The 19,032-nt window shown below is 36.3% G+C and overlaps 1 protein-coding gene across 1 annotated transcript in view; it reads left to right on the forward strand.

The window, feature by feature from the left end:
- The window catches only part of LOC117123758 (polycystic kidney disease and receptor for egg jelly-related protein-like), a 95,283-nt gene that overhangs the window by 8,525 nt on the left and 67,726 nt on the right, over window positions 1–19,032 (forward strand). The window contains exons 5-11 of the mRNA XM_033269763.1: window positions 861–1,011; window positions 2,460–5,435; window positions 9,982–10,156; window positions 15,616–15,711; window positions 16,256–16,440; window positions 18,263–18,457; window positions 18,778–18,908. Of these exons, the coding sequence (XP_033125654.1) occupies window positions 861–1,011; window positions 2,460–5,435; window positions 9,982–10,156; window positions 15,616–15,711; window positions 16,256–16,440; window positions 18,263–18,457; window positions 18,778–18,908 (3,909 nt within the window). The remainder of the gene's footprint in view (window positions 1–860; window positions 1,012–2,459; window positions 5,436–9,981; window positions 10,157–15,615; window positions 15,712–16,255; window positions 16,441–18,262; window positions 18,458–18,777; window positions 18,909–19,032) is intronic.

The following is a 19,032-nucleotide window of genomic DNA, read 5'->3' on the forward strand; positions in this document are numbered from 1 at the left end:
AAATACAACATATATATATTTATATATATAAAAAATATATATAAAATATATATATATATATATATATATATATATATTTATATACATATTATTTATATATTATTTATATATATATAATTTATATATTATTTATATATATATATAATTTATATATATATGTTATTTATAAATAATATATATATATTATTTATAAATAATATATATATATGTATATACATGTATACATATATATATATATATACATGTATACGTATATATACACGTATATGTATATATGCCTAAATCTATATACGTATATATATTATACGTATAATATACATGCGTAGATATACACGCGCGTGTGTATGTACACGTGCGCGTGTATATATGCACGCGTATATACATATATATACGTGTATACGTATATATATACGTGTATTTTTAAGTCGTGTATCATGCATAGGAACGTTGACGCCTGCAAGGCTCTGGTTTTGGTTTTGTATTTTAAATGCCTGCCTTAAAATTCTGCAAAATGCCTAGATTATTACAAAAGTGCTGTCTAAATTATTAAAACTTTCTTTATTAAAATACTGTTGTATTCCCATATATAGTCATGATGTGCCTATATATGGACATGATTTGATGTCATTATGACCATATTTAGGCATGTCACATGTTTTGTCGAATCGAATAAAGTTTGATAGTCTGATAGACAGGGCTCAAAGTTCTGTCCACCCTGTCCAACTTTTGTTGTTTTTATGTTTGATTTGCCCACATATGGGTGATTGGCATCGGATGCCCATATGTGGGTGTGACATAATATCTTTTACTGGGGAAATATGTACCTAATTAAAACTGTGTGGTTTTCTTTTATTTTGAAGACTTTTACAGTTACCAATCAAGATAATAAAACAGCTAATATGTTTTATACGGCTGATGATTTTGTGGACACTTTATATGCAAGATATCTTAGAATCTTTTCTAGCAATTGGCCAGATGGTGAATTTTGCTTGGAGCTGATTGGTTGTGAAGGTGAAGAAAGTTCATGAATATTTATTTTCTTTATGGCAATATTGCTAATAATTAATAATTTGATTTGATTGGCAATATTGCTAATAATTTTGAATTATGTGTTGTTTATAAAGTAATCTCTTTTTATCAGCAATTATTAAAAAAATTTATTGTCTCCTGAAAATAAAAAAAAATAAAAAAAGATAATTCATGTTTCCGTATTATTACACAAATTATGAACTTTAGCAAAGAAATGATTGAATATAAAAAATGTGTAATAATATGATGAAAATCCAGTGCCTGAAAGTTTTTTATCATTTTTTACTGTAAGGTCATGGGTAAACATTTTATAAATACTCTAATTCTAATTGATAATTTTTATTTTTTGATTAGTTTTTATTGTAATTGGAACTTTGAATTATTATAATATAGCTTATTGTACTTTCGTTGCTACTTTAGCAACATCTCCAGGGAGACTGATGTAACTTGTAAGTACTCAGATCCACTTTTCACATGATCATTCAAGCGTGAATTTGTATTTAAATGATCATGTGACAACACTTCCTCCAGTACTGCCAATTTTGTGTGGGGTGCCATGGTCCTGTATTTCCATAGACTCTTTTATTTGCCTTTGCCAATACCTCTCTTCTTGGTGGATGACTGTCATCCTAAAGATGTATTGTCCCATGCTTCTTTCTCTATCTTCCCACCTTTTCTAGATTCGGGAAATATTTTTTATCCTTTATTGTTTTTCGAAAATTGTCCAAAATCCTGATTGTCCCTTACATTCTTCTGTTTTCAATTGTCAAACTTGCTCAACTTCTCTACATCATTCTCATTATCTTCTGAGTGATTCTGTGGTTGGCTACTATTTTATTTATTCCTAAATGAGCAAGTTAATTTCAAAAAGGATTAAAAATTTTTTTTTTTTTTTTTTTTGGTATTTTTCATTGAACAATACATCTTTAAGATATAGTCCAAGTGTAACATTCTGCATCCACTCAAAAAAATGTTCCTCAAACAGACACGTCAACTTCAATGGTGATGCTCTTATGAAATTATGCATTGAAACACTCTTCGCTAAAATTTTTGATTCCTCTGCTTCTTCCTCTAACAAGTTTTTCACCTTTGCTAGATTTGGTACACCATTTTGAGTCTTGGCAAAAATTATTTATCCTTCATTGTTTTTTCAAAATTGTCTGCAAATTTCTGGAGCCACCACTGTCCTTGACCCTAATTACATTTCAATTAAAAAGCTCTTAATTTTTATTTATAATTTTTGTCTTGCAGTATTAATTGTAATTGTTTGGTGTATATGTTTTGGAAAATCAGTCATTCTTAACAAGGATAATTGTGTAAGATGACTCATCATGTAGCAATAAACTTAATATTGATGTGAATTGAAAAACTTTTAAAGATAACAATTTCTATTTTCATTGATTTAATAGTAATTTGTTCTACTTGTTTAGGAAATGGTCTATTGTTGTTTACATCGAACACAGACGCCAACATACCTGTAGAATTTGCTGTTTATAATGAAATCAGCAGAGTCAATTTTAGCACTGAAGCATTTATACAGACACCTATTGCCGATTTCCAAGTCCACCAAACCCCAATCTTAAATTTTGATAGTGGTTATGATGTGGAATTGACATCAGCCCATGGATCGGATCTTCATTTGAATGCAACTTTCAACGACACTGATCTTGAACAAAGTGATCTGCAATTTAACGATAGCACTAACTCTGGTTTTTGTGAACTTAGAAATGAAGTGTACCCAACTTTTGGTAATTTTGTTGTGTCTGTGACAGCTGAAAATGAAGTTAGTGGGCCTAGAACAGACAACATTGTAGTACATATTCAAGTAGTAATTCTTGGTCTTAGAATGGAGCCCACAATTAACTACTTATCGACCAATGAAACTATGTTTCTGGATTATACATCCAATGGAACGGAAATTCTTATGCTGTTTGAATTTGGTGATCAGACATCTGTAGAGATATACCACAATGTGCTGTTTGGAAACCCTCAAAGGGTTAACCACACCTACATACGCCCTGATGTCTATCTTATTTATCTCTATGCCCAGAATAACATCAGCAGCGAAGCCGTCTCATATCCTGTAGTAGTAGAAAATCCAGTTGTTGCTGGAGAGATCCGGTTGACCCCAAATTCTCCAGGACGGATAGATTCTATAGGAACTGGCAATGGGACCCTTGACGTGCAATATGATTTCCTAGGAGATGTACATGACTTTCCAACAAATGCAACTGCTATGTATAATATCACCGGGATGGAGACAAAGCAACAGCATTACAGTCTCATTTTTGATGTGAATACTAAGAGAACCTATCATCCTCTTTATTTACATACTTATGGCATTTACTACATCGACATCTTTATTTCAAACCACATCAGTTACATCAACTATAGCATTGAGATTGAGATGGAACAGCCTATAGAAAATCTTGCAATTTTTACATCGCACAAGTATCAGCGAGTCAATTGGAATGTCACGTTTCATGTCAACACTACGTGGGGGTCGCGTGTGACTTTTGTAGTTGATTTCGGCGACTCGTCAACTTACACAATAAGTAACCAGTCTTGGTTTGAAGTTAGCCACTCATACAATGATTCTGGGGTCTATCCTGTTACTGTCTACGCATCAAATCTAATTGGTAATGTATCAGCGAGAATGGCAACAGATCAATTTATTCAGTATCCTGTAGATGGTGTGAAGCTTCATTCTCAGGAAATTAACCTTCTACCCTTTGTGGGTGTTGTAAGTGGAGTCGTGTTAGTACCTTTTTTTGTTTTTCAGAATCAGAATATTTCTTTACCAACAAACGTCACATTTATTGTTTATTTTAACACTTCAGTTGACAATCCAATAAGTAATGATATAGCTTTAGCTGAAGATGACTGCATCCTTCCAAGCTCTGTATTCCAGCTTGATGGATTTAATCTTACGCAGTGCTTCAATCAAAACTACAGCGTAGAGGGCGACTATCATGTGTGTATTGACATGTGGAATGAAGTTTCAAATGGCACAGAGTGTCGGGACTTCACCATTCTTGAACAAATCACTCAAGTAAGGGCTCATGTGTACTATATTGATGTTAATGAAAATGGAAACAAATCAGAAGAGCCGGCTCATGAGTTTGAAGGCAATATATATGTCCCTTTGGATCGTCAAGTTCTTGTCAATATTAGTTACTCGAATGGAACAGGAATTACATATTATTGGGATTTCAATGATACTTACAAAGATAGCATCAATGTCACTGATATCCCCGAAGCCTTGTATGAATACACATACCCAGGTATATATGAGGTTATGATTAACTCGTCAAATCCGGTATTTTCAGTTGTAACAAGTGTAAAGATAGATGTGCAGGGCGCTATGAGAAACTTAACAATCACAGGTCCTGGACCGAAGGATGAGACACAAAATGTTGAATTTACTCTTACGGCATCCATATTTGGAACTAGTGTTTGCTATCGATTTGAATACTTCGATGTGCAGCATTGCAACAGCAGTGTTGTATTTACAGGTGACCAGTATATGTGTGAAATGCAATATAATGTTACTGAAATAAAAGTTGACCCTGACATTGACAAGCTTTGGGAGACAGGTTTCAATGGAAGTTATGCCTCATTATTACAAGTACACAAGTTTAACGAAACATGCATACATAATGTTTCTATTAATGCATCTAACATTGTTTCTTACCAGTTTAGATTTATACAGCAAATTATAACTAAAAAACCATGTTTCTTTCCCGTTGTATCAGTAAAGAAACTTAATTTATGCAATGAAAATTTTAACTGCGACAAATACGGAAATCGAGCATTCAAATCTGCCGATGTTATCATGGTGTTTTCAGAAGTTACTATCAGTTGCCAAACAACAAACGTTGCATATTACAATTGGAAACTGAGTGATGATAAAGGGCCTTATAGTTTGCCGGACAATGTGGTAACATTTGGCAGCCCACTGCCTGTGCTCAGTATCCCAAGGGCAAGCTTTGGAATTAATTATGGCACTTACGAAATAAGCTTGACTGTGAAAATGGATGAAGAATGTGGTCTCGAGACCACCGATAGTACCCAAATCACTGTTGAGTCGTCAGACTTACAAGCCCGGATAAGTGGCGGGTCATATCGTACCTTTGGCAACAGTTCTACTTTTGAGATTGATGCATCTGAAGAAACAATCGACCCTGATTCGCAAGGTGAAGAAAGCTTTACAATAAGTTGGTTATGTCGTCAAAAGAAATACGTTTACAATAATGAAACCATATATACCAATATAGAAGAATTTGCAGACAAAAGAAATGTAACCAGTAGTGGCAAGGTGAATCCAGAATTTGAATATGCAAAAAAAAATAACTCATGGAACATCACTAAAGGCTGCTTTTATAATGGTACTGATAAAGCTGGAGGTATGTAACATTGGAAAAATTTGTAATAATAATATTAATAATAATCTGCAAAATAACTTTATCTGGTTTTTATGTATATTCTTGGTTTTATTACTGCTAATTCTGTTATTCAGGATTCAAGATTCTTTATTTGTGTCTTAGATACGTAATGATATTGTATAGGCCGCGGTGGTCTAAACGGTATGACGCTCATCGATATATCGACACATTGTAGGTTCGATTCCCACCAGAGACATCTTTTTTTGTAACTGTAACTTCCATATAACTGTAATAAGAAACTTTTGTTGATGAAGTAGCCTTATTGCCTGCTTGGATGCACGGGCCCAAAATAGTTTGTCCCGTAGGGCGGCTCCGCGCCATCTCTCTGCGGTGTTTCCTGTGCCTGAAGCCAGTTCCACTCCCTTATCATGGCCCCTCAAATTCCTAGGACGGCAAGGACCAAGTTCCGTGAGGATCACAGGCTAGTCTCTGCCGGGTCCCAGTTGGTGTTTTTTTGAACAAGGGCTTGCTGCTGTGGAAGACGCCCTTCAGCTGGCCGATAGGGCAGCTGGTGAAGGCATGCGTGCTGTCAATGCATCTAGTTATTTGCTCTCTTTCCTCTAGTCCTGGGGCCCCGCGGGTTCTCGTGCCAGATGCTTTTTTGCTGACTCTGCTTATTATGGTGGTCATCAGGGCGGGCGTGGGCAGAGGGTCCTCTCTACCGTTGAGGGTGGTGGTTGGTCCGCACCACCACCGCATGTGGTGTCAGACCTGTGGGGGGAAGGTTGGGGCTGTTTGCGGATGCATGGAGAAGGGTGTCGATAGAGAGTTGGGTTCTCCAAACCATTTCCCAGGAATACCGAATCAAATTCACATCCCCGCCGCCGGTAGGCGTTCACAGGGTGACTCAGACCCCTGCCCACCCCGGAAAAAAGAGGGGCCATTTTCAAGGGGGTGGAAGATTTGCTAACCAAGGGCGCGGTGGCGTTAGTCACCGTCTCACCTCCAGTCGAAAGGTTCACGTCCACCTTTTCCTCATAGAGAAATTGTCCGGGGTTGGCGTCCAATTTTAAACCTTCGCAGCCTCAACAGTTTGTCCATGAGGCCCCTACGGTTTTGCATGGATTCTTTGCCTGTGGTTTTCCAGGGTCTTCAGCCTGGCGATTGGGCAGTGACTGTAGACCTAGAGGATGCATATTTCCACATTCCTATTCACCCAGACAACCTCAAATTCGTACTTGTGAACGCTCTTTTTTCTTCTCTGCTTCTAAACTCTGGAACTCTCTGCTTCCTCAATTACGTATCATCTCTCATCCAGAATTATTCAAATCCGCTCTTAAGTCTTTCCTCTTTAAATAGTTCAACTTCTTCCAGCGCCAGTGACAAGCCAGTTTTGTTTGCAATAGGCACTTTAAAAATGTGTATTATTATTATTATTATTAAATGGCTACAGTTGCAGTTGGCAGGTCTCACTTACCATTTTCGAGTGCTTCCTTTTGGCCTGTCTACAGCTCCATGGGTTTTTAACTGAGTAGTCAAATCCCTAGCGGCTATTTTCCATGCCAGGGGGATTCGGATTTTCATGTACCTGTACGACTGGATAATCGATACTGTAAATCCTTGCTGCATCATGACAGGTGTTGCTAAATCACTGTAATATTATGTATGGCAGTCCGCCATGTAATGCTCAAGCTGGTGTTGCCCGATTCCAATGTTATGTTTCGGATGCAAAGACTGGATCTTCACTATGTAATATTGTAGTGATATGACAAGCGAGATGGTTTACTTTCAATAACTGAACTGACTACATCTCTTCTGGTTATAATGCAAAGCGTTTATTTACTACTCTACTGCATGATATATACAATATATACAAGTAAGGGTTGTGAAACGTAGTGTTTCCTTCAAGGTATCAGAAGGAAGTCCACTAATACTTTACTTTTCATACAAGCTTGGGGTGTGGTGGACTTTCTGTGATTGGTTGAAAGATATCACCTTATCCTAATCATTTGACTATTACATCATTTTGGGGAGTTTCTATTGGTCAGATAATATAACAACTTTGGGGGTAGAACTTAACTTATATTTAGTAACAAGCTGTCTCTCAATTGAGCTTATTTTATAAATCAAATGTAAGGAGTTGACCACTTGGGCTTTTTGTCATGAATTGGCTATTGTCCTCTCAAAGACTTCATATGTAATAATTAAGGAGACGTTTAACAGGTGCCCACTGGATTAGTGAGGTAAAAGTTCAGTCCAATGGTTTTATTGACTTGGCCTATATTCGTAAGTTATCTTAATACTATATAACATCACCTCGACGTTGTGATGCATCTTACAGAGTCTCTGGGTTTCGTGATCAACAGGGAGAAGTCAAACTTGGTGCTTTTGCAATTTCCCATGTACCTAGTGGCTCTCATTGACCTGCGGCGATCAGTCGCGTCGCCCTTGGAATCCAGGATACACAAGTGTCTCTTAGCCGTTTCATGCCTACTGGCACATCCTTCATCTCCAGCTCTACTGTGGCTCAGGGTTCTGGGGTATCTGGCCAGTTTTGTGGATCTCGTACCCAACTGCCGTCTTCACATGCGTCCCTTGCAACTCCATCTGCTGTCCCATTTCACCCTGTCCTCTCGGGATCTGGGGATTGCTGTACCAATGACAGCATTTGTAGCATCCCGTCTGCAGTGGTGGCTTTAGGAGGATGTCCTTAGGGCGGGGAAACTGTTTCCCGAACCCATTCCACGCATCTGTATCGACACAGATGCGTCTGAGTCGGGGTGGGCGGTTATTGCTCCACATTCCAAGACTATGGTCCTGCGAAGACTGCATCGAGTACAAGGAGAAGTAGTCCTTGTTCAGACCGACAATACCACGGTGGTGTCATACATGAACCGTCAGGGGGGGAACACATTCCTCAACCCTTTGTTGTTACACATGGCAACATCATGCTATTGACCCTAACCCGGAAGGTTAAACATTTTAGCCAATGCGTTGTCCTGAAAGCAGTCCCTTCTGCCCACAGAATAGTGGCTTCATCCGGTGGTAGTTCAGCACATTTTGTACATTTACGGCAGACCCCACATCGATCTCTTTGCGACAAGGTTTACAGTGCAGCTCCCAGTATTTTGCTCTCGTTACCCAGAGCCCACAGCTTGGGCCACAAATGCCCTGTCAATCCCATGGGACGGTCTTTGTGCCTACGCCTTTCCACCCCTCTCTTTTCTTCCTCAGGTGGTGGCTCATATCCGGCGTCACACGTGCAAGGTCCTCTTTGTAGCTCCTAGGTGGTTCCCTCTGATGTTGGATCTCTTCTAAGATCTCCCACGCATTCTACCGCTTCGCCTGGACCTTCTGTCTCAGGCCCAAGCTCAGGTAGGACTGAACAACCTGAAGTCCCTGTCTTTGACTGTCTGTTTGTCCGGGATGAGTTCAGACGTGGTGGGTTTCCAGAGGGCCCTGCTTCCCTTGCCGCCCAATCACGCCGTGAGTCCACTAGGACCGTCTACAACACTCAGTCGCATTTAAGCATTTTCTTGATGTTGTTCCGACCATGAAATTGATCCACTGTCTCCCTCTCTAGGGGATGTGTGTACTTTCCTTCGTTATTTGGTTAGAATCTGGGTCGCAGGCGCACACCATAGCGGGATACCGGTCAGCGTTAACTGTCATTGTACCTAAATTTCCTGACGGGTCGAGTATTTCTACTTCTAACGCGATAACACAGTTTATGCGTGGAATATTTAATTCTCGACCACCTCGCCATGTTTTGCTGCGTCGGTGGGACCTCACAATTGTTCTCAAAGCTCTTCTTTTATTGTGCTTAGAGATATAGGAGACTACACGGTATTCAACAGTTTAAAAGTAGTAGTACTCCTAAAATTCCAGATATCAGTGCAGTAACTCTTATCCTAGCTTGTCTGCCGTACATGTAATTAAATTTCTTGCGTTGAAGTACCATGAGGAGAAGGAGAGAAAGCCCAGCCCGCCTTGGGAGCCTCGGTAACTTAACCATATCTCCAATAATGTGTATAGAGTACCACTTGTCGTCGCGACGCGATGGCGCTCTCTGTTGTCAACAGGCGTTAGTTACTGTTCATTACGCCTGAATGACTTCATAGACTTTCTGGAATAGGCATTTTAAAATCTAATATTTTACCATAAAAATGTACTAAAAACACAAATGCTCGCATTATATTAGAATATCAAACACACATGTAATCATCAATTAAAATTTACAAAGAAAAGGTAAGATACAACATCTTAATAATTACATTAGAAATTGGGATCAATGGTTTGTCAGTGAAGAAAATGGCGTCCGGTTGAACACCTTTTGCAACGATAGCAACGGAGTAGTATCATGTGGTATCCTGACGTAATACTGTAGTACTCTATAAGTCAGTTGCATTAGAGACGTTCATGGGGGTACAAATTGTGGCTATACCATGGGTCCCTGCTCTCAATGACATTCGCCTTGACAGAGAGGCTGCAGGTGTGAATTTCGCTAGAGACTTTTTTTCATACAAATTAAAAATTAATACTAAGTGTGTACAAATTGCTTCCTCAGGACACCTTACTGAGTTTGATAATGAATTGAAGATCAGTGTTAAAGTTGAAGATTTCCAGCCAGGTTTTGACATGGAATATGAATTTATGCTAGTAATTTCACAAGGCGATCGTGAGGCCACTGCTCGACAAACTATATTTGTACAGCAGAATGATCCACCAGATATCAAATTGAAGTAAGCTATAACTTATCATTAATAATAATTTATTCACTAGGGGTCACAAGTTGGAAGTTCCTTCCAGAAAGTTTCTTAGAAAGAAATTCTACTCCAAAAATCCTACAATTTGATACCAAAATCAATATTATAGGCATAGAATACTGAAATAATTTATTGTTCAACAAAAAGAAGGAAATGCATTTGAAAACTGGCAAAAATTTAAAATCAAAGCACTGAATATTAAAGTATGAAATTATAGCCAATTAAAGTTTTAAAAATATTCATGTGTACAAGAAAAATCAAATCTAGATACAAAATGCATGTAAGAAGAGTAATTCATTAAGAAAACTGTATCGTTTAAACTGGACAAACATTTAAAATTGCAACAGCACTGAAAATAATAATAATTATTATTACTAGCATTATATCGGTGCTCCACACGGTGTTGGATGAGTGGGGAAAGGTGGCGTGTTTTGTTATGTATATTGTTGAATGGTATGGGAAGTTGTTAGTATGTCTCATTATTTTTGTAAATGACGTCTTTGTAGATAATGTCTTTGTAGATGAGTGTCTTTCCTGAATAGTCCTTGTGAGGAATTATTGTCCAGTTTGATGAAGGGCGGTTCCAGAATTTTTCAAACGTGGAGGGTGGGGAACAAGAGCTTTAGAATAGATAAGTGACTAGCACAAAACATTAAAATGCATTGAAATTTCAAAAATTCCGCCCCTGTTCATGATCCGACCTGTTTTTTTAAATTCAAAGCGTTGATTGGTGGAGCAAGCTAGGCTTGTCTGTAGCAGCGTAGGGCTAGGGTAGCCCAATCCAAAATTATTAGGCCCGGTTTTTGGCCTAACTTATAATATGATGGCTTGTGCCCAGACGTACGTTTATTTTTACCTGATCAATTTGTAAAGCATGCCATTTATTACTGATGTTTTGAGCCATATAAGACTACAGTAATATATTCAGCATACAACGGGTACTCTGTGGTGTGCGGGAACATGCTGCTCATATATTTTGCTGACATGACTGTGAGGCATGTGGGGTGACGTAATGAAGCTGCGAAACAGACTATTTCTATTACTGCCTGATGCAATATTTTTTAAAACTGAGCACTGTGGTGGTACAGATTACAAATTTATTTATGTGACGTAAGCGACTCGCGAAACATGGAGAAACAGGTACAGATTTTCATGGTTTTTGGCAGGTTTTTGCGTTGTTATCCAATATCAAATCAAACCTTGAAAAGTAGCAGAGTATATGACATATAGAAACCCCAGTGTATGAGATATGAGTACATTCCTGCCAGTGTTTTCAGAGGAGATTGGTGAAGTTACGAGGTGGCAGTTTACAGAATTAATATATAGATAATTATAACCATTATTAAGTATAATTATAATTATTTTTATTTTATTATTATTGTAAAAGATATAAAAATTTCAATATATACAAAAAAAAAAATCAAATTTATATATAGTACAAAATACATATAAAAACATTACATTAAGAAGTAATACCGTACATTATAATTATTAATTATTATCATTTACAATAACTTAACTAACATTTAAAATCACGAAAGTACTGAAAATTAAATTATATTTTATTATTGTATTATTTTCATTATAAAAATAAAAGGTTTAAATAAATTAATATACAAGAGAAATCAGATTTATATACAAAATACATATAAAAAACAGTGCATTAAGAACAACACTTTGTAATTATTATAATTGACTCTGGAGGTGTAAAATAATTATTTAAATAATTACTTCATACCGCCACCAGTGGTTGCACTAAAACGAACGCCACCATACAACTATATTTTGGCTCGAGAATTAATAAGGTTGATGGAATTGGCTACGAATGCATATTGGGAACGATTTGTTTTTGTTCTTGGTACACAAAGTCTGCCACTGTGCACTGTACGAACAAACTGTTTATTTAGGGGATGAGTGTATCACTCATGGCGGCTTTAATAACTCGATCCTCTTAAAGTTTTTTTAACTGAACTAAACCATCACTTATCAGATTTGTAGCCTTTCCAATAGGTCGATATGACCTGTATTTTTCTTTTTTAAATAAATTACCATAGTTGCAAATCAGACAGTATTTTAACACCCTTTGGATCAAGGAGGTATAAAATAGTTTCATAATTGTAGCATCAATATTTAGAGATTTCATTTTACGCAATATGTACATTCTCTAAGAAGACTTGCTGACAAGTTTGTCTGTAGTTGACTTCCATGAGAGCTTGTGGTCTATGACACATCCCAACATATTTGTATTCCTCAACCATAACAATTTCTTTGTCATTGATGACAGAGTATTAATAGGGTCACATTTTTTCCCTGTAGTCTATTACCATTTCCTTTGTTTTACCAACATCTTTACACCATTTAACAAAATCAGCAATCATATCCCTATGTTAGTCTCATCTGCATAGAAGTGAATTTATTGCAGTATGAATAATTAATGAGGTTCGAGGAAATTTTTTACTTGGACCACATTTTAATTACTGACTATTTTAAAACAAAAAAGTTTTCAGGATTAGAAAATATTATTATTATAAAAGTTGTCCAGGTGAGCAAACTTAAGGCCATATTGATTCTATGTATCATTGTTTATTACTAGAACATTGTTAAGAATGAATATAGTCCATAATGCTAACTGTAAGAACATTCTGAATCATATTCAGGTTATTGATTAATTTCATTTTATGTTTATTCTCTATTTACTAATGTTTCTCTTAATAAAGTCATTGATTTAATATTAGACAAGTTTAATTAATCTGATCTGTAATGTTTTATGAAACCAAATAAATCCAATCAAATAAAAAAAAAACTCAGCATGGACCTGTTAATAGGTATATGATCTCAGAGCCTCTAAAGAGCTTGCATCAAAGCAAAGGTGTTAAGTAGGTCTTTGTTTAACAATAATCATCTTGTTTATCAGCAGTACATGTTGTGCTGTTTTTCTTAGGCCTTTGTGTTAATTTTCTTTGTTATGGATGCACCGCCTTCGTGGCTGAGTGCCACTAATATAAAAGTTTATATCCGAATTATTATATATGTTATAAACGAAATCATAAATCTTCCTGTACACCATGGTAATAATTTACCTAATTTTTTGAGGTAAAACCACTGGTTGGTTGTCTCAACATCTCAGTGAGATTGCTCTGACCGCCATCAGGAGAATGATAAAAGATGATTTCTGTTGGTTTAAATAGAGATGGTAATCATCGACGATCTGTTGTTTCTCTTGAAACAAAGATTGTTTGAAGAGTGGTAGATTGGTCTCTACCGGTCTCTCCAGTGCAGACTTACCACATTCACACGGGATCCTGTATACCCCTGGACACTTATTGGGTGAAGGTTTATCTTTGTATGTGTGTGACGTATCTCCTGTATTTTGTTAGGTGCACTATGGTAAACTTGGCCAATGTGGACAAGTTCAGAATGTGCTGGATTTGATGAGAGGTGGGGCCTATATAGTGCAAGGCAAACTACTTTAGCAGTTCTGGTTGGACTGGTCTGGTGGTTAATGATGAACCAGAGGTGACGGAACTAGGTGGTGCTGTGTTATGGAGAGTAATGTGTGACCGGAAATGGTCTGCAGTCAGTTGGTTGTTACCATGCGCCAGTGATGTTGGAGTATATAGTACAGCAATTTAAATGAATAAAGTTCAGAGTTTGTCAGGTAGTGAAATGATTATTTCACATTTTAAGTGCTCCCTAAATTCATAAGTGTAAGCTAAATTACGGTGATTAATTTAATTAGCAAAGATATGGAGACAATTATTTTGAATCCCTCTTTCCAAGAGGGGATGCAAATGCTTTGTGAAAATGAGTACGCCGCAGTACTCATTTTCACAAAGAAATACACACAACTGGTTAGCTAACAATTATGTCAATGTTACATGAACACCTGGGAAGGAAGATGCAATCACGTTGTTACCTAGCAAACGTCTGTACTATGGGGGAGGGGCTGCTGATGTACTGTGTAGCGGGGGACGATGAGGCATAAGACTAGGCCTAGGCCTAACTAAAACAGTGGAATTATATGTGATAGAAAGTACACTTTCGGAAGAAATAAATTAAAATAAGAAAAAAAAAAATAACTAAGAATAATTCATTTGCAGAGGTACGGTACCTTATTTAAGTATTATACAATGCTAAAAATGCAGCTCTTGTAGCCCTGGCTTGGACAAGGCATCCATGTGCAAAGCAGTGGTGTTTGTTTATCCATGAAAAAAGCACGCCGGGAAAGTTTGCCTTACCAGGAAAAGGTGACGTATCTAGCTTATGACGTATGCATGCTAACTAACGTAAGTGTGACGTCACCAAAAAAAATGAATATTTTCTATTATAACCAAAATATTAATAACTACAAAGTTTCTGAATGAAGGGTTGCTCAATCTCCTTGCCATAAAAATTACAGCTCCCACTGACGTCTCAGTCGGGAAATACGGGTAGCTGAAATTTTTCTCGCAAATCTGACTACAAAACCAAGGAGGTATTTATTTTTATACCTCCTTGACAAAACCATATCCAAATTTCATGTTCCACTTTTGACCCTGAGTTGAGGGCGGCATTCGGGAACCCGTTCAGGGCAAGATTTTCAAATATGATTTTGTTACTGATACTCGCCATGCAAACCTTCAAGAAATATTTTATATATGTTGACTTGATTTCTGATAGTATTGTCACCATCATGGACATTCATTCTTGACAATGTTCCTTAAAGAGCAAAACATAGAATAAATTATGTCCAGGTAGTTCGTATGATAGTTTTGGTGATTTTTGCCAAAATTTGCAAATTATCATGAATATTAATTAATTAATTATTAATTTAATATTTAATATTTATTTTATTTTTTAAATGTTCTTCAATGTGTCTTCTTTTATAAAATGCAAAAACCTGAATATGTTCAAAATTCTGATTAATAATAATAATTGTCGGCATATAACGCATATTGTAGACTAACTTCTATGCGCTTTACATTATTATCCCCGGTCAGTGGATCAGGCACATGAAACACAACACTTAAGCCCCATAATATTGCAGCTGTAATCAGCGCATGGTTGTGTTTGAACCTACCAGGTAGCCACTTGTACTCCTGGGTGGCAAGAGACAAATGTAGATAAGGTGCCTTTGCCCAAGGACACAAGCGACTGGCACGGCGAGAGTCTCGATCCCCCAACCTCAAGGAGTCCAAGCCACAACCGATGCACCGACCACTTCTACCTGGTACCCACTTGTACTCTTTTGTGTAGAAAAAGCAATGAAGATAAAGTGCCTTGCTCAAGGACACAAGTGAAATGTATAGCCAGGGATCGATGTCGATGAAACTGTACCCGCTGTGCAAACCCCTCATATGTATGAATGTGATGGGCCAATTGTTCTGACAATGATTATGTTTGAAATTTATATGTTAAGTTCTAACGTACCATTTATTATTGTCATTTATTATTAGGTGTGTTTTAAATTGTCAGGAGCGAACCAACCCATCTGGGAGATTTAGTCTTCAGTCTGTTCTTAATGTATCCAATCCGGAGGCATATACATTTTGGTAAATATTTTTTACTTATTTTATTTATTGATATTACAAAATTTCAATCAAAGGTAGTTTATTATTAGTCAGTTAATACAGACAGTTAAGCACCAGGAGACGTGGGACCCCTCCTAGCCCTCAAGATATCACTCCATACACTGGAAGTACAAGGGCAGACAGATAGAAACCAAAACATGTACCCTTATCTTACTGATCAGCCCGCTTTTTCTAGTATGTATGTCAATCCAACTGATCCAAATTCTCAAGCTTATATCATCCCCTCTCCTACCTAATTGTATTGAACTTCAACAGTTGACATCTTGCTCAAAATAACAGGACTTTGGAGGACCAATCTAATTGAATTGAAATGAATAAATAAATGTATCTTGAATCTCACCTCATTTACACAACATTTTTGTGAAAGTCAAACCACTACAAACCCTACTTTAAAGATAGGCAAATTTTCTAATTCCAAATTTAGAAAAATGAAAACAAATTAATCCATCAGTCAGATATTGCAATAAATGTTTTATTATTCATGTTGTTTATTTCTTCTATGCAGGTGGAATGTGTATACAGTTAATGTTACCAGTTATAAAGAGATAGGAGTTGATTATGAGTCATTTAGTGCAACAGGCAGAAATTCAGCCAATTTTGTCATCAACAAAAATTACTTTGAGTCTGGACTAATCTACAATGTAGAACTGACTACTTCCTGGCAAGTTGATTCCAAACATAGGGCAACAGGTATCAACACCTTCTAGCAAGGTTATTAGATAACACAACATACTTTTCCATCAATATGCTAATGACACATGGTTCTGCCTACTCTTTTAAGAATAACTATTATACTTTTGCAGTCCAATCAATACAAGCATGCGCGATTCATTTCAAACAGTGGCTTACTAAAAAATCTGAGGTTCTTCTCATTCAGGTGAAGTTAGATTATTCAGATTCTTTATTTATTTCACTCGTTTTTTAAATAACAAATGCCGAAATCAAGAAGGCAAGCCTGTAAACTGATTCCAGAAACTAACTTAATTACAAAACTTAAGATTACAATAATATCTTCATCATAATCAAATTAATAATAATAATAATAATAAACGTTGATCCCTCTCCAGAAGCCGAGAGAAAGATAGGTTTTTGTATTTGAGTATTAAAGATTGTTTTAAGTGACGCTTAAACATGGATATTGGGATTAAATTCCTAATGCAAATAGGTAGGTCAACCAGAATTTTGGACCATAAAAGAAGATGGTATTGATCTTTGTTTTAAGTCGAAACTTCGGGACATGAAAGGATTCAGATTGTCGAGTTTGATATGAGTGGACTTGATTATTAAATGTAAAAAGATCGGCAATATTAGATGGGAGATCCCCAGATTTAGCTTGAAACATAAATACCCCAACACAGAAATCATATAATTCTTTAATTCTAAGGATATCAGGTTTTAAAAACAAAGGAGGAATATGAAAAAGCCTTCTTTCATTTGAGATAATTCTAATGGCCCTTTTCTGTAGAAGTAAGATTTTATTGATGTACTCTCCAGTTCAGGTCAATCAGATTTATGTTGTTCTCGGGTTTCCACGCTCGACTTTGGTAGAAACATTGGCGCAATTTTTGATAATCACTTTGAGTTTTATTTTCTTTCATTTCATTCCTTTAGGCACATTACCAATAGTGAATTAATCACTGTTCTATTAGATAGGTGGCAATCCCTTCTTAGATTGTCAAACAAGCACCTTCCTGAGCAAAGCAGGTGGAGACATAAAAACCTAAGAAAACGTAATTAAAATGTGCTGCCATTACATTACGGAATGCTCTACTCTATCAGAACCTCATCTTCTGTCAATATCTTTATACTTATACAAAACAATTTTGGGGTTTTTATACTTCATTATTTTTTTTTTTTTATTAACCTCAGTAGTTTTTGTGTACTTTGAATATTACCATTGCCATAGCACCACTGCATTCTACTGTGGATAATTGGCACTATACACATCCATGTTGTTAAAATTTGTGTAGATTGTATGGTTCGTTAAAATCTCTTGAGACCATTTTCAAATTTATCTTTATCCAGTACTTTATTTTCTCAGCCTGAATTTTCTGGATTTCTGTGCATATAAAATAGATTTCTTAGAGTTTCATCCTTTTCTGCATGAAGCAAAGTAACTTTATTTAAATCAGTCTTTTTAAGCAACAATATAAATGTCAAGGCGGCCATCTTGATGCTTGTGATGTCCAGTTGATTTTCTCATTAAATATAGCCCTCAGTAAAAATAAAAAAATATGCTATGCATATATGTCTATCTTGTGAATACTTACACGTCTATACAAGACAAAAGCGAAAAGGAAACGAGAATATTGTTCATTCACGCAGGGCGTATACAGGCGAGGTAGGGCGAGTCCATTATCTTTACTTTATGCTCGAGAGTTTCAAAGAAAACTTAGGCATTTATCAGTTTATCCAGGTAAGTATGATCTTACTCATAGACTAACAACATCACTACTGATTTGTTTAATTTGTCTATTTTATGAATATATTAATTTTCATTACTTATTTGTAGCCCAAACACGCTGGGAAGTATCAGCAAATGATTTCCCACAAGTTGGTATATGTGATGTAGAACCGCTGGCTGGATTTGCTGTGAATACGACATTCATGATCGAGTGCAGTAACTTTACCGATGTTGATAAACCCATACGATATGAGTTTAGTGTTAAATCAAGAAACTCAAGCATTTGGACTACGATATACAGTGGTAGGTCAACCAGGGTCACCACACTTATATTATACACGTTTATATTTTGGACGCTTTGTCCAAAGTATTACGTGACAAATACCTGAAATTTGCCAATATATATATGGGCTGTATTGTATCGTCATGCATAAGAAATTCACTCAAATTTGTCACCTAAGCCTTGAATGATGAATAGAGTTTTAGGTATTAATATTTAAATTTATGCTATATTTCTGTATACCAATCACAGATTTTCGATAAAATATTTTCCTTATTAATATATTTACTTCTCTTTGGTACTAAAGTCTCATACAATTTATGTTTTAAATACTTTTATTCAGGACTAGAGAGTAAGCTTCCAAACCGGACACCTTTACCACAAGGAGATTTTCCCGATTATGAGTTATTGATTCGTGTCCGTGCCTATGATAAATACAGAGCATGCAGTGAAGACCTTAATATGACCGTAAACGTATGTATTTTATTTTTTCACGTATTACCCTATGCTGTAGTATCCGATCATTTACAGTAGTATAATTCAGTGGTGACGTCATCAGTCACTGAATTTTCCTATTCCCAACTGATCACTATATATA

Source organism: Anneissia japonica, unplaced genomic scaffold, assembly GCF_011630105.1.
Source record: "Anneissia japonica isolate Jap-2015-1 unplaced genomic scaffold, ASM1163010v1 scaffold7096_len229077_cov162, whole genome shotgun sequence".
In the NCBI taxonomy this organism is placed as follows: Eukaryota; Metazoa; Echinodermata; class Crinoidea; order Comatulida; family Comatulidae; genus Anneissia; species Anneissia japonica.